This window comes from Quercus suber, unplaced genomic scaffold, assembly GCF_002906115.3.
Source record: "Quercus suber isolate HL8 unplaced genomic scaffold, Cork oak 2.0 scaffold_477, whole genome shotgun sequence".
NCBI classification, from domain to species: Eukaryota; Viridiplantae; Streptophyta; class Magnoliopsida; order Fagales; family Fagaceae; genus Quercus; species Quercus suber.
Window position 1 is genome coordinate 300,218 of NW_027069928.1, and position 14,206 is coordinate 314,423.

Here is a 14,206-nt window from a genome sequence, read left to right on the forward strand (position 1 = left end):
AGTTACAAAAACCTAATATGTGGCTGCCATGTGATTGGCCAGAGCCTAACAAACTTCTCTAGCTAACTAGGAGAAAAAACAACTAACTAATAGGCTATTGTGCTTATCACTACCAATCTATCAACTTTCTATTACAAGTGAAATGAACTACTTCTCATACAACATAAGCACTAGTAAACATCTAATTTTAAAAATGAACTATATTAGATTACCAAACAATCACCTCTCCTGTAACGACTCAAGGAAAAGCGCTAGCCACATCTGCGCTATACCTCAAAAGGACTAGTCACAATTGAGGCTCCTTGTAGTTGTTAATAAAACCCAGATCTATTCAGTAAATACCCAATGTGGGACTCATCACACACTCACACACATCACACAATCAATCAAATTGGGGTATCACATCTCTCATATCCTACATACCCTTACAAGCTTTGTGCATTGAGTATGACCTATTTAATAACATATTGGATCCAGTTAAATATGCTTGCTTCTAGATGAAAGTTTTAAACCGGTATTAAAGCAAATGAGATGCTCTAACAACAATTTCAAAGTGACCCAATCCATCACTGTACTCATCTATGTATGGTTCCAGCCAAAAAATAAAGTGCTTGTTTCAAATTCATGTTTTATAACGTATCTGCTGTTGCAAATGAAATTGTAGGACTTTGAATTTTTCACATGTGAAGAACTTTTCAATCTTCAATCCCATAGAACATCTGATTTTCTATAAACACTAGATATCCATACCTTCTCATGCCACACAATTGAGGAAATCATCACCCAAATAAATTCAATCCAACTATGAATTAGGGCTGTGCACTTCTACAAAGAATAAAAGATCCACTTTGTATTCCTATAGGCACCTTCTTAGAATTCCATGAAAGGACAGAGTGGACTTCATAAGATCACAAAACAAAGTACACTACAAGGAATTAATATTGTGAATGATGATGCCAACGACAAGACATCCATTGTAAGAATCAATAGTTTCTAAAAAAACCATGCCTGAGCAAGTGCCACCCACCAACTTATATTATGTGCTTCCCCATCATGTGATCAATCATAGACGATGGTTGTATCAACTATCAAGTGTATGCTCTGTCTTATTTCAATGTCACATTAGGTGACCCCCCAAGGCTTTGCAAAATTTTCACTGTTTGAGAACTTGGACGTGTATGTACTTGCAGCAAGGAATGAGTAAAAAGGCAATAGAGTTGAGTCCCACAGTGACCTGAAATATAATTTACTTTCCCATTTGCTTGTAATCTTGAAAGCTGTACGAGCGATTGCACAAGGAAATTATGATCCATATGTGATATCAAGAAGCAATTGAAGAGGCCACATGCCCTAGACGAATCCTGGTTGGTAAAGGCCTTGCAACAAGCCCATCTGTGACCTAACCCATTGACTCCCCATCCCTTTTAACATGATTGAACCCCCTTTGCACATACTCTAGAGATATTTGCAGCCTCCCTCCATATCTGCAGTCATTAGAAACACTTCTTGCTTCAAATCCAGCATTTTTCTCCAACCAGTACAGATAATTGACATGGAACAATGCCTTGAGCATGTCATGAGGTGAGGAACTTTCTTTTAGCACCACCTGATCCATCCCAATATTTCAATTACAACCCAAAAGAAATAGTAAATAGTAAAAGTTAGTTTGCCATTGTGTACCCAAATCACGCATCACAAATAAGGGCAACAGACACCAGAGTTTGTTTACTGTCTTCTATTCATTCATATATGCACATAAGGGAAACCAAAAGTCAATGATACCATTGGCCTGTATTAATTTTTTCAGTCTCAGTTTCCCCCCCGCCCCTTAAACAATTGGTTTATTATCAAGGTAGTCAAAGGCGAAAGGCGCCCTTAAGGCGCCAAGGCCTTGTATCGCCTGAGGTGACGAGGCGCCAAAAAGGCGCTAGCCCGAGTGAAGCGAGGCGCCAAATTCTAAAAAATTAGTCTCCATCCAAATATCAACAATCAACTAAGTCCAGATAATTATCAAACATCAACTAAGTCTGAATACAAACATAAATAACTATTTAAAAATTAGTCTCCATCCAAATATCAACTAAATCTGAATATTAAACCAAAATATTGTTCATAACTTTATATTAGAAAGAAGAAAACTCCTAACAAAACATTGAAGATTGAACTTCATGACTATCCATGACAAAACAAAAGCATTTGAAGATTAAACATTCTGTTCTGCCTATTAGATTGAACATTCTGCCTATTAGCCTATTTAATAGCCTAAATGTGGTTGTTATTTTTAATCTAAAGGTCATCATCAGAGTCTTCACTCAAGTTTCCATCACTTTCAAAGCCACTTGAACCAGATTTATAACCATCAACATTCTCTTCCTCAGTCTCATCAGAATCAGCATTTTCCTCTTCAATATTTGGCTGTGATGTTGAGGCCTTTGAGCTTGCCCTTGATTTTGTTTGGAATCTAGTATTCTTCCTTGGTTCTCCAACACCAGCAGCTCTTGCCACTACACCCCATGTCAAACCATCATCATCATCATCAAAAACCAACTCATCTTCAACATTCATAGATGGTTCAACACCCATTTCCCCCAACAACCATTCATTACTTTCATCGATATCATCTAAGGAGATGGGATCAATAACATCACGCTTATCATATCGTGCCTTCATCTTTTGATTATACTTCACAAAGACCAAATCATTTAGTCNCCTTGTATCGCCTGAGGCGACGAGGCGCCAAAAAGGCGCTAGCCCGAGTGAAGCGATGCGCCAAATTCTAAAAAATTAGTCTTCATCCAAATATCAACAGTCAACTAAGTCCAGATAATTATCAAACATCAACTAAGTTTGAATACAAACATAAATCACTATTTAAAAATTAGTCTTCATCCAAATATCAACTAAATCTGAATATTAAACCAAAATATTGTTCATAACTTCATATTAGAAAGAAGAAAACTCCTAACAAAACATTGAAGATTGAACTTCTTGACTATCCATGACAAAACAAAAGTATTTGAATATTAAACATTCTGTTCTGCCTATTAGATTGAACATTCTGCCTATTAGCCTATTTAATAGCCTGAATGTGGTTGTTATTTTTAATCTAAAGGTCATCATCAGAGTCTTCACTCAAGTTTCCATCACTTTCAAAGCCACTTGAACCAGATTTATTACCATCAACATTCTCTTCCTCAGTCTCATCAGAATCAGCATTTTCCTCTTCAATATCTGGTTGTGATGTTGAGGCCTTTGAGCTTGCCCTTGATTTTGTTTGGAATCTAGTATTCTTTCTTGGTTCTCTAACACCAACAGCTCTTGCCACTACACCCCATGTCAAACCATCATCATCATCATCAAAAACTAACTCATCTTCAACATTCATAGATGGTTTAGCACCCATTTCCCCCAGCAACCATTCATTACTTTCATCTATATCATCTAAGGAGATGGGATCAATAACATCACGCTTATCATATCGTGCCTTCATCTTTTGATTACACTTACAAAGACCAGATCATTTAGTCGTTTTTGTGCAAGTCTATTCCTTCTTTTTGTGTGAATCTACAACCATTTATGAAAACTAAGTATTAGACTATAGTGAATAATTAAACCATTGGAATTTTCTAGAAATAAAGTAGCTCATCAAAGGATAAAATCTACTTATCATACTTTAAAACTCACCTGCTCAAACACACTCCAATTACACTCACAACCACATGCACTACAAGTCAAGCTTAAGATTCTTATAGCTAACTATTGCAAATTCGGAGTTGAGCTCCCATACAAACTCCACCATTCAGCTATGTTAAAAAATAAATAAATAAATAAGTATGAGTAATGATATATGATATATTAGAAGTCAAATTTTTTTTTTGTGTGTAAAAAGTGCCACTGTTCTAGTCATTATAAGTTAGATATAAATGCTTTCTTACCTGGAGCCCTTGTCTTTCTTGATCTTTTAGCCAATTCAATGCCAAAGAGTCCTTCAGCTTTCTTATAGAGAGATAGTTCAGCCACGATCTTGTCTTGAATTTCAGCACTAGGAACTAATCTTTGTATACAAGCATACAATCCTGCTGTAATTTCATGATTTGTTGCTATGTTATCATCAAAATAGAAGTACTCAGGATTCCGGCCAATATACTGACAAGCTTGTGCTCTTTTCTCTTTGTCAAGTTTATCATTGATGTTAGTTTGCTTCATCTTACCCTGTTTCCTAAGTGCAACTACTTTTTCTGGCTTTAACGTTACAAAAGAATCCATGGGACCTTTCAATTTCTTAGACTTTGGCATTAATTTCACAGCTTTCACTTGGGTGCTACTGCCAACCCCTCTCTTACTAGAGAATAATTTTTTCCCTTTTTGGATAACTTCTACTTCCTCTACCTCATCATCATCTACATCCTCAATTTCAATCATATTATCTATATCATCAAAATCAGGCATCTTGTCATAGTTCTCCTTGTCACTCTTCTTCTCTGCCATATACTGTGCAAGCTCTTCTCTAACATGATCAGGACATTTTAAACACTTTGTACTATTTTTAAAATTCCCTACTTGATGCTGCTTAGCTCTATGTATCCCTCCCTTTGTGACTTTATTACAAAAGAGGCAAGTCACTGCATTTTTGTCTTCTACATTAGCTAAATAATTATATTTCCATCCTGGATCTTTTCTCCTCCCATTATCTGAAGCCATTCTACATTAAAAAAAAAAACCTAACACAATACATTTAATAGGATTCTATATTAAGCTAGCTATGTATCATTTACTATGGTTTAAGCTCTAAAAATTGAGTGAAGTAATGAGTTCAAGAAAAGGGAAAGTTGCTGGACACAGAGAGGAGAAAGTTGCCGGAGACAGAGAGTCCAACAGAGACGAGAAAAGGGGGGAAAAACAGAGAAAAAATAGAGAGGAGAGAGTTTTATATGCTCTGAAAAGGGGAAAAAAAACAGAGGGTCCAACAGAGAAGAGAAAAGGGGGAAAAACAGAGAAAAAACAGAGAGGATAGAGTTTTATATGCTCTGAAAAGGGGGAAAAAAACAGAGTACAACAGAGAAGAGAAAAGGCCGAAAAAAACAGAGAGGGGAGAGTTTTATATGCTCTGAAAAGGGGGGGAAAAAACAGAGCCCAACAAAGAAGAGAGAAGGGGGAAAAAAGTAGAGAGCAAAGAGTTTTATATGCTTTGAAAGTGTGGACAACGACAAACTTGTCAATGCAGTGTTGCAATGAGAGAACACTCAGTAAAAGAAAAAGTGTAAAAAAAAAAAAACTAGAAGAATAGGAATGTTACCTGATGTTGGTTGATTGCCGGCAACAACTGGCCCACACTCTTCCAAACCCTAGAAGAAGACGAAATGCCTTTGCTGAGTTTACTCTGATGTTTTTTTTTTTTTTTTTTTTGGAGAAACTGCTTTGATGTGGGTTGACTGCTTGCTTTGCTCTGATGTTCTCGAAACTTCTTTGAATTATCTTTTGTTTTATCTTTTGCTTTATGCTTTTATTTTTTATTTTTTTATATTAATTTATTTGATATAGTGGGTAACAGCTCGTCCCCCACTGAGGTAACAGTTTTAAATCAACCATACACCTCTTTAAATTTACAAAATATGCCATCACAGCCCTTAAAAGCACAAAGCAGCCCAGGCGCTTGCCTCTAGCCTTACAAAATACATCTGGGCGAGCGCCTAGGCTCCAGAGGCGAGTGCCTCACTAAAGGCGCCTCGCCTCAGTGCCTCTGAAGCGCTTTTCTGGCACCTCGCCTAGCCTGGGCGCCTAGGCGAGCGCCCGGAACGGCTTTGACTACACTGTTTATTATCATAATGGAATTTATCAGGTATCAAAAACAGTTCTTTTTTTTTTAATACTTCTGAATACTCATTTCAATTCTTGAATTATTAGGCTATCCTTGAGAGGAAGTATGCAAATATATATATATATATATATACATGGTTTAGACATTTAGAAGGTGAAATGGTATGTCAAAGAAAAATCCACAAGGACTGAGTGGTGATTTGGCCCTAAACCCCAAAACTTGCAAGAGATGCAAGGGCTTGAGAGGCAAATGTTGGCCTCACATGCATTGTTGCGTGTGCCTGGCCAAGGTGACAAGTACTACAAGAATTCAATAAAAAATAAAATAAAAATAAAAAAAGGCATGGCAATTATAACGACAAATCAAAAAATTAGATAAATATACACAATAACCATACAGGTGCAGGGAATGAGCAACCCTCACTGGCCCACCCGCTCTTGGGTGGCAACCCAAAACACAAAAATAAATCAATTTAAAAAATAATAAATAAATTGGTAAAATATTATTTTGATTTTTAAACTTTGCAAAATATTTTACTTTAGGTCCTTCCGTTTAAATCCATTAGTTTATATCCTAAGTAGCCTAACAGAATGCTGACTTGGACCAAACCAATTTATTTTAAAATTATGGACACATGGCACACGTGGATTAAAAATTTCAGTGGGACAAAATTACCCCACTCCTAAACCAAGTCATGCTGCGTTAACTCAAGATGCCCAAAAACTGAAACCCAACACCCAGAGACATCACAATCCCACCCGCATGGAACCCATGTTCCTTGTCCCAAGAACCAGACAAAACATATTACATATGAAAGAAAATCTCCAACCAAATGTGGAGTTTTAAAGAACAAACAATTCATTCCTTGGCATCATAACTTCATAAACAAACAGTGGCGACTCCAGGAAAAATTTTCAGGGTGTTCCTCAACAAGCATAAATTACACAATCTAATAAAAAAAAAAATTTATATTGACAACAACAACAATCAGAAAATACACAAATACATAAAATTTACAATTGCCTTCTACGAGTTTTCATCGTTTGAAATCGTTGCATAATAGTCTCATTATCAATGCTACAAGCTACATCTTTTTCAATATACACAACTAAGCAATCATTCATCAATTGATCTCCCATTCGATTGCGCAGTTCATTCTTTATATATTTCATTGCTGAAAAACTTCTTTCTACCGTTGCAGTAGCAACTGGAAGGGTCAAAACTAGCTTCACAAGCAAATAGACTAATGGATAAGTCTCGTGCTTCCTTGTGCTCACTAACTTTTCAGCAAGTTCACTAACTCCTTGAAGCTCTAAAAAGAAGTCATTGCTGCGCATATCAAAAATGTAATTCTGCAGTTGAGAGTCAAGTGCCAAAATATCTGTCCCAAGAAAATCAGAGGGATAGAACTTAGCTAGACGTATCAATTTTTCCTTATCGAAAGCCACAAATGAATTACTTGGATCCAAGCAAGCCATACAAAGTAGCAAATCGGTATTCACCTCAGAAAAGCGGTTGTTAAGCTCTTGAAGTTGCATATCTATGACTGTGCAAAATAGCTCAACACGATAATGATGTAAATTTGAATTTTTTTGGGTGTTGCGTCTCGGCCTCCCACTAACTACAAACATCGCTTCCATGTCCAAGATAGGAATAACATGTGAGTTACAAAATAAAGATACTTCAACCAATAAAGATGCCCATCCATCATCTCTCATCACTTGCAACCGTTGCTTAGACACTTTAACAAGATCCATAGCATTTACTATATCTTGATTTTTTTTTTGCAATGCTATTGACAACTCATTTGTGATCCCTAAAATATTTTTCATCAAGTGTAGAGCAAAGACAAATTCAAAAGTTAGAATTGACCTCATAATAGATCGAGCTTCAACTTTTTGGTCGGAGAGGCCATCTTCTTCAATAATCTCTAATACATCAACAACAGCAGAGAACATCAAAATCAAGTTCAGAATAGTCCCATAATATGATCCCCAACGTGTATCACCAGGACGTTTAAGATTTGTCTCTTGATTCAAACCTTGCCCACTTCTACGTACACCATTCTCTAAATCTTCTTTAATTTTGGCAAATTGTGCATCTCGAAGAGCATCTCGTCTCTTACAAGAGCCTCCAACAATAGTTACTAAATTACTAACCACATAAAAAAATTCAGCAATGTTAATGTGATTTTTAGCAACAGCAACAAGTGTCAATTGAAGTTGATGAGCAAAACAATGGACATAAAATGCTGACTTGTTCTCTTTCAAAATTAAAGTTTTGAGTCCATTGATATCACCTTGCATATTACTAGCCCCGTCATAACCTTGCCCACGTAGGTTCGACAAACTCAAATTATGTTCACAAAGTAAACCTTCAATAGCATGCTTGAGTGACAAAGCAGTGGTACTTGCAACATGTACAATACCAAGGAACCGCTCTATAATAATTCCTTCTTTGTTCACATAACGAAGAACGAGGGCCATTTGTTCTTTCACTGAGATATCACGTGACTCATCAACTAATATTGAAAAGAACCCATTGTCAAGATCGTTGATGATGACTTTGGATGTTTCACGTGCAATTGCATTCACCATGTCTTTTTGAATATCAGAGTGGGTAAGCTTGCAATTTTTCCAAGAATTTTGCAACACTTCATTGATAGATTCATTGTGATCCCCCAAAAATTTTAAGAGCTCAAGGAAGTTTCCTCTATCACTTGAACCTTGAGATTCATCGTGACCACGAAAAGCTAATCCTCGGCATAAAAGGAATTTTACGCAATCAACTATTGCATTTAATTGAATCCGATATTCAGTTTTATCTTGTTTTGATTGCTTAACAAAAACATTTTGAATGTGTTGCTTTTCCTTCTGTAGATCTTCACTCTTCTTGACAGCTTGGTTATGAGCACTATTAACTTCTCCAACATGGGAATCTAACTTTGCAACTTGATTCCAAAGTTTGAATCCCTTCGTTACAAAAGTCTCCCCTCCCCCTGCTTACCAACATCTTGCCCAAATAGGTAGCAATAAAAACAAAATGCCGCATCCTGTCTATACTATATTCCAACCACTTTCTATTTTATACCATTCCGATCTAAATTTACGGGCTTTCCAGAAAAATATGATACAGGGTAATCCTGAACAACTGGTTGACAAGGGCCTTTGTTAAATAATATCTTCTGATTTCATCATGATTATTAGGATGATAAGATGATATCTTTTGTCGTAGCCCAGGATCTGAAGGAAGATTTTCTAAATTAAAGTCAATACGAATTCGCTTAGAAGATGTAGATGAATCTTGCACAGGAAATGAATCTTGCACAGGAGATGAATCTTGCATAGGAGATGAATCTTGCACAGGAGATGAATCTTGGTACGTGTTTTCTTATCAAATATTTGTCCATAATTCTAGCAAAAGAATAAACAATAAACTATAAGTTTATTTGAAATTATTATTCTTGCATTAATTATAAAATTATTAATTGTTATTTAACTTAACTAATTTAATTTATTTGTCTTTTATAATGTATTAGTTAATTTAATTATATAGCTTTAATTATTGTTATTTAGCATAACAATAAACTATATTGCTTTAATTTGTTTGTCATTAATTATACTACTTTAATTTATTATATTTGTTTGTCTTTTATTTCTTATGCACGTTACACATTCTATGTGCATCACAATAATTAAAACAGTATAATGTGTAGCACATTACACTGCTAATCAACAATCACAAACAATAACCTGCCAATCAGAAAATTCACAATCACAATAAACAATTTACTTCACACTAAAAGACAATAATATATACTAACACATTAACCGACACCGACACCAACATTGCAACACACGTTACACAAAAACCAACACCAACAAGAACAGAAAGATAAGGCCAAATTCCAAAAAAAAAAAAAAAGACAAATGCAAGCAATCCGGTCAGCCAATCTGACCAATTGCTTGCTTTGCTTTTTTTTTTTGTCTTTTTAAATTTGTCCTAATCCTATTGGTTTGTGTGTTGGTGTAATGGTGTTCAACACCATTACACAAACACACAGACCAATAGATAAGGACAAATTCAAAAAGACAAAAAAAAATAAAGCAAACAGGCAAAAGCATATAAATATATCATCATTGTAGAGAGAGAGAGAGAGAGAGAGTGTAACCGGTGGCTTATTAAATTAAGAGTAAAGAGAGAGACAGAGTTCATTTTATTTAAGTTTTGCTGCTTTTGCAAAGAGAAGAGAGAAACTGAGAGTCTGAGACTTAGAGAAAAAGAGAGAAAAAGAGAAAGAGAGAGAAATACCCAGCACGAGGTCCGACCGGCGAGCACCGAGATCCGAGCGGCGAGCGGCGAGCGGCGAGCACCGAGGTCCGAGCGCGAGACTGCGATCTGCGAGCGCGAGACTGCGATCTGCGATCTCGACGGCGACGACTGCGATCTGTGAGCGACCACTGCGAGACTGCGATGAGGCGAGGCGGCGAGCGGCGAGCGGCAAGCACCGATCTGCGAGACTGCGACGGCGACGCCGAGCGGTTTTCTCTGCTGGGGTTTGTATCAGTGATTCAGTGTATGCTGGGGTTTGGGCGTGTATCTGCGACGACGGCGACGGTCCGTGGGCGTGGGCAGTGTTCATGTATGGTGGGTTTGTTTTTGTTTTGTTTCTCTGTATTGGGAGCTTTTTTTTTTGAGATAAACACTAACTTAGTTGGGGTTTGTTTTGCTTTGCTGATGGACTGCTTGTATTGGGGTTGGGTTTGGTTTCTGATTTCTCTGGCAGTGAAGTGACCGTGGCGTGGGTAATTTCTGTTCTCTGTTTGTAATTTTTTTTTTTTTTTTTTGGAGAATCCGTGGGCTACGGGTGTAATCTATTGGGCTCGCCGTGGCTCGCCGTGGGCTTGGCTTGCCGTGGGCTTGCTCTATTACCTTTTTTTTTTTTTTTTTCAGATTTTAGTTCAAATTTTTTTTGGCTTTTTTTTTTTTTTTTTTGCTTGGAAGTAGAACAGAAATTTTTTTTTTTTTTTTTTAATTTGAGGGTGTTCCTAATTTTGTTAATGAGGGTGTTCCTAATTTTGTGATCAGGGTGTTCCTAATTAAGATTAAGTATAAATTTTTTTTTTTTTTTTATTTTTTTCAAGTCAGGGTGTTCCTGGGAACACCCTGACTTAGCCGTGGCGTCGCCACTGTAAACAAACACAACAAATTTCAACGAACATTAATTTCAAATAAGCCCAAAACACATAAGCCCTTCATTTTTTTATATCAAAATAATAATAAAAAAAATTATTTTTTTTGTTCACCAGGAAGTCTTTTCTCTATGTGGGTGGTGCAGTAGTGTAACAAAGAAAAGTGCGGCCCAACATGAAGATTGCCAATCTTTCCTCTGAATTACCTGTACACAAACAACCCATTGCCAAAAGGAGAGAAGGATAGTGAGGGGAAAAAAGTACCTAGTTTCAGATCTGGATAGAGTCACCGGTAGGAGAGAGGGATAGTGAGAGGGAAAAAAAGTACCCAACACTGCTCTGCAGAAGGATCCCTAGAAGTTGATGATGGCAATGACTCCTTTGTGCCATAATTCCAAAGCTGCTTCTGTTCAAAGTTTTATCTTTTAAAACGAGCTTCCAACTCCCAAAGAGACCAAAGCACCAGAGAAAGAGATAGGAAAAGAGAGAGAGAGAGAGAGAGAGAGAGAGAGAGAGATTAGACTTAGCACTATTTAAACAGAGAACACTCCGTCGCTGGTTCTGGGTCGCCAGTTGAGGGCGGGACTGTGACGTCTTTTAGTGTTGGGGTTTCAGTTTTTGGCATTTTGAGTTAACGTAGCACAACTGGGTTTAGGAGTGGGGTAACTTTGTCTCACCAAAATTTTTTAATCATGCCATGTGTCATAATTTTTAAAATAAATTGCTTGGTCCAAGTCAGATACTCTGTCAGCATTCCATTAGGCCACATACGATATAAACTAACGGATTTAGACGGAAGGATTTAAAGTAAAACGTTTTGCAAAGTTTAAGGATCAAAATAATACTTTACCCTAAATAAATAAATAAAAACATAAAGAGAAAATGAAGATTTGAAAACCAAGGGAACGGTTGACTTACATAGAAAATTGCTTTGTGCTCAGCCAAGATGTAGCCTTCATTTCTATACAAATCAAACAGTGCAAGTAAATCCTCCTTTTTGCTGACAACATCACTGAGCTTAGATCCTAACTGCAGCCGATGCTCAATTTCAGCAGCTGCATCCTTTGCCTTGGAAGATAATACAGTTTTAGTTTCCTCTTAAATACCATATTTTCAAGTGACATACAAAGGGTAGTGATTGTTGCAGAGTGTGTCTTTACAGACTGTATGCAAACAACAAAAATCTTTCAAGTTTGAAATTGTGACTTAAAGTCATGATTTCATGTTGTTGCACACAGTGTGTGTATGTAGCATTGTGTGCAAAAGAATTATCCTTATAAATTCCTATTTATCCTAATTTTACCCTTGCCCGTCCATCAAAGTGCGAGAACCCTTGCCCAAATTTCTATTATACTCAAGCTCTGATGTAGCGTGACACTGATAAGGAACTTCCAACCTAATCCCCACTTCTCTCTGCATTTGGAGTCCAATGTAGTGCGTTGCTAATAGGAGATCGTCCCACTTGTATGTGTAAAGGATCCATTTTGATGAGTGTTAGATTTTATGCTAGCCGTCAACTTACCTCTTCATTTTTTTTTTTTTTTTTTGGGGTTTGAGACTGATTTTGAGCAAAATACACCAGACTAAGCTTGATAAAGACATAAATTAATGATGCAAAATAACTTATATTTTGTATATGATGCAGCAAATTAATGATGCTCTGATATTTCTGATTTTTAGAAAATTGTTTTCTTTGATTAACTAGGCAATGTAAGGTAGGTAGACGTATAAAAATGTATGTAATAGTTGCCAATGAGCTGTAGCTCAAATGATAGTTCTTTCTACCATAATAATGGAGGGTAAGGTCATGGATTCAAGATCCATTGGGCGCATGTGTAACATATTAATAAAAAAAATAATGTTTCTAATGGTTGCCGCATTTCTGATTTTTTGCATCATATTTCATGGATTTTCCTCCTTAGGCACAACTAACTGTATTATCTTCCAAGGCAAAGGATGCAGCTGCTGAAATTGAGCATCGGCTGCAGTTAGGATCTAAGCTCAGTGATGTTGTCAGCAAAAAGGAGGATTTACTTGCACTGTTTGATTTGTATAGAAATGAAGGCTACATCTTGGCTGAACACAAAGCAATTTTCTATGTAAGTCAACCGTTCCCTTGGTTTTCAAATCTTCATTTTCTCTTTATGTTTTTATTTATTTATTTAGGGTAAAGTATTATTTTGATCCTTAAACTTTGCAAAACGTTTTACTTTAAATCCTTCCGTCTAAATCCGTTAGTTTATATCGTATGTGGCCTAATGGAATGCTGACAGAGTATCTGACTTGGACCAAGCAATTTATTTTAAAAATTATGACACATGGCATGATTAAAAAATTTTGGTGAGACAAAGTTACCCCACTCCTAAACCCAGTTGTGCTACGTTAACTCAAAATGCCAAAAACTGAAACCCCAACACTAAAAGACGTCACAGTCCCGCCCTCAACTGGCGACCCAGAACCAGCGACGGAGTGTTCTCTGTTTAAATAGTGCTAAGTCTAATCTCTCTCTCTCTCTCTCTCTCTCTCTCTCTCTCTTTTCCTATCTCTTTCTCTGGTGCTTTGGTCTCTTTGGGAGTTGGAAGCTCGTTTTAAAAGATAAAACTTTGAACAGAAGCAGCTTTGGAATTATGGCACAAAGGAGTCATTGCCATCATCAACTTCTAGGGATCCTTCTGCAGAGCAGTGTTGGGTACTTTTTTTCCCTCTCACTATCCCTCTCTCCTACCGGTGACTCTATCCAGATCTGAAACTAGGTACTTTTTTCCCCTCACTATCCTTCTCTCCTTTTGGCAATGGGTTGTTTGTGTACAGGTAATTCAGAGGAAAGATTGGCAATCTTCATGTTGGGCCGCACTTTTCTTTGTTACACTACTGCACCACCCACATAGAGAAAAGACTTCCTGGTGAACAAAAAAAATAATTTTTTTTATTATTATTTTGATATAAAAAAATGAAGGGCTTATGTGTTTTGGGCTTATTTGAAATTAATGTTCGTTGAAATTTGTTGTGTTTGTTTACAGTGGCGACGCCACGGCTAAGTCAGGGTGTTCCCAGGAACACCCTGACTTGAAAAAAATAAAAAAAAAAAAAAAAAAAATTTATACTTAATCTTAATTAGGAACACCCTGATCACAAAATTAGGAACACCCTCATTAACAAAATTAGGAACACCCTCAAATTAAAAAAAAAAAAAAAA

At 36.6% G+C, this 14,206-nt stretch overlaps 1 protein-coding gene and 1 long non-coding RNA gene across 7 annotated transcripts in view; one reads left to right on the forward strand and one right to left on the reverse strand.

The window, feature by feature from the left end:
* Window positions 1-611: 611 nt before the first annotated feature.
* The window catches only part of LOC112027941 (protein root UVB sensitive 1, chloroplastic), a 22,744-nt gene continuing 9,149 nt past the window's right edge, over window positions 612-14,206 (reverse strand). For 3 of the 6 annotated variants that reach the window (XM_065762870.1, XM_065762869.1, XM_065762868.1), the window contains 2 exons: window positions 11,929-12,078; window positions 612-1,606 (listed from right to left, as the gene is read on the reverse strand). In XM_065762870.1, the coding sequence (XP_065618942.1) occupies window positions 1,400-1,606; window positions 11,929-12,078 (357 nt within the window). In that variant the 3' untranslated portion in view covers window positions 612-1,399. Of the gene's footprint in view, window positions 1,607-4,362; window positions 6,099-10,474; window positions 11,217-11,274; window positions 11,417-11,928; window positions 12,079-14,206 lie in introns of those variants that run through there. The other 3 variants (XM_065762873.1, XM_065762871.1, XM_065762874.1) reach the window with 3 other exon arrangements.
* LOC136063024 (uncharacterized) lies at window positions 12,903-14,125 on the forward strand. Its single transcript, XR_010624729.1, has 2 exons — window positions 12,903-13,109; window positions 13,622-14,125. It is a non-coding gene; the product is annotated as an uncharacterized LOC136063024 (long non-coding RNA).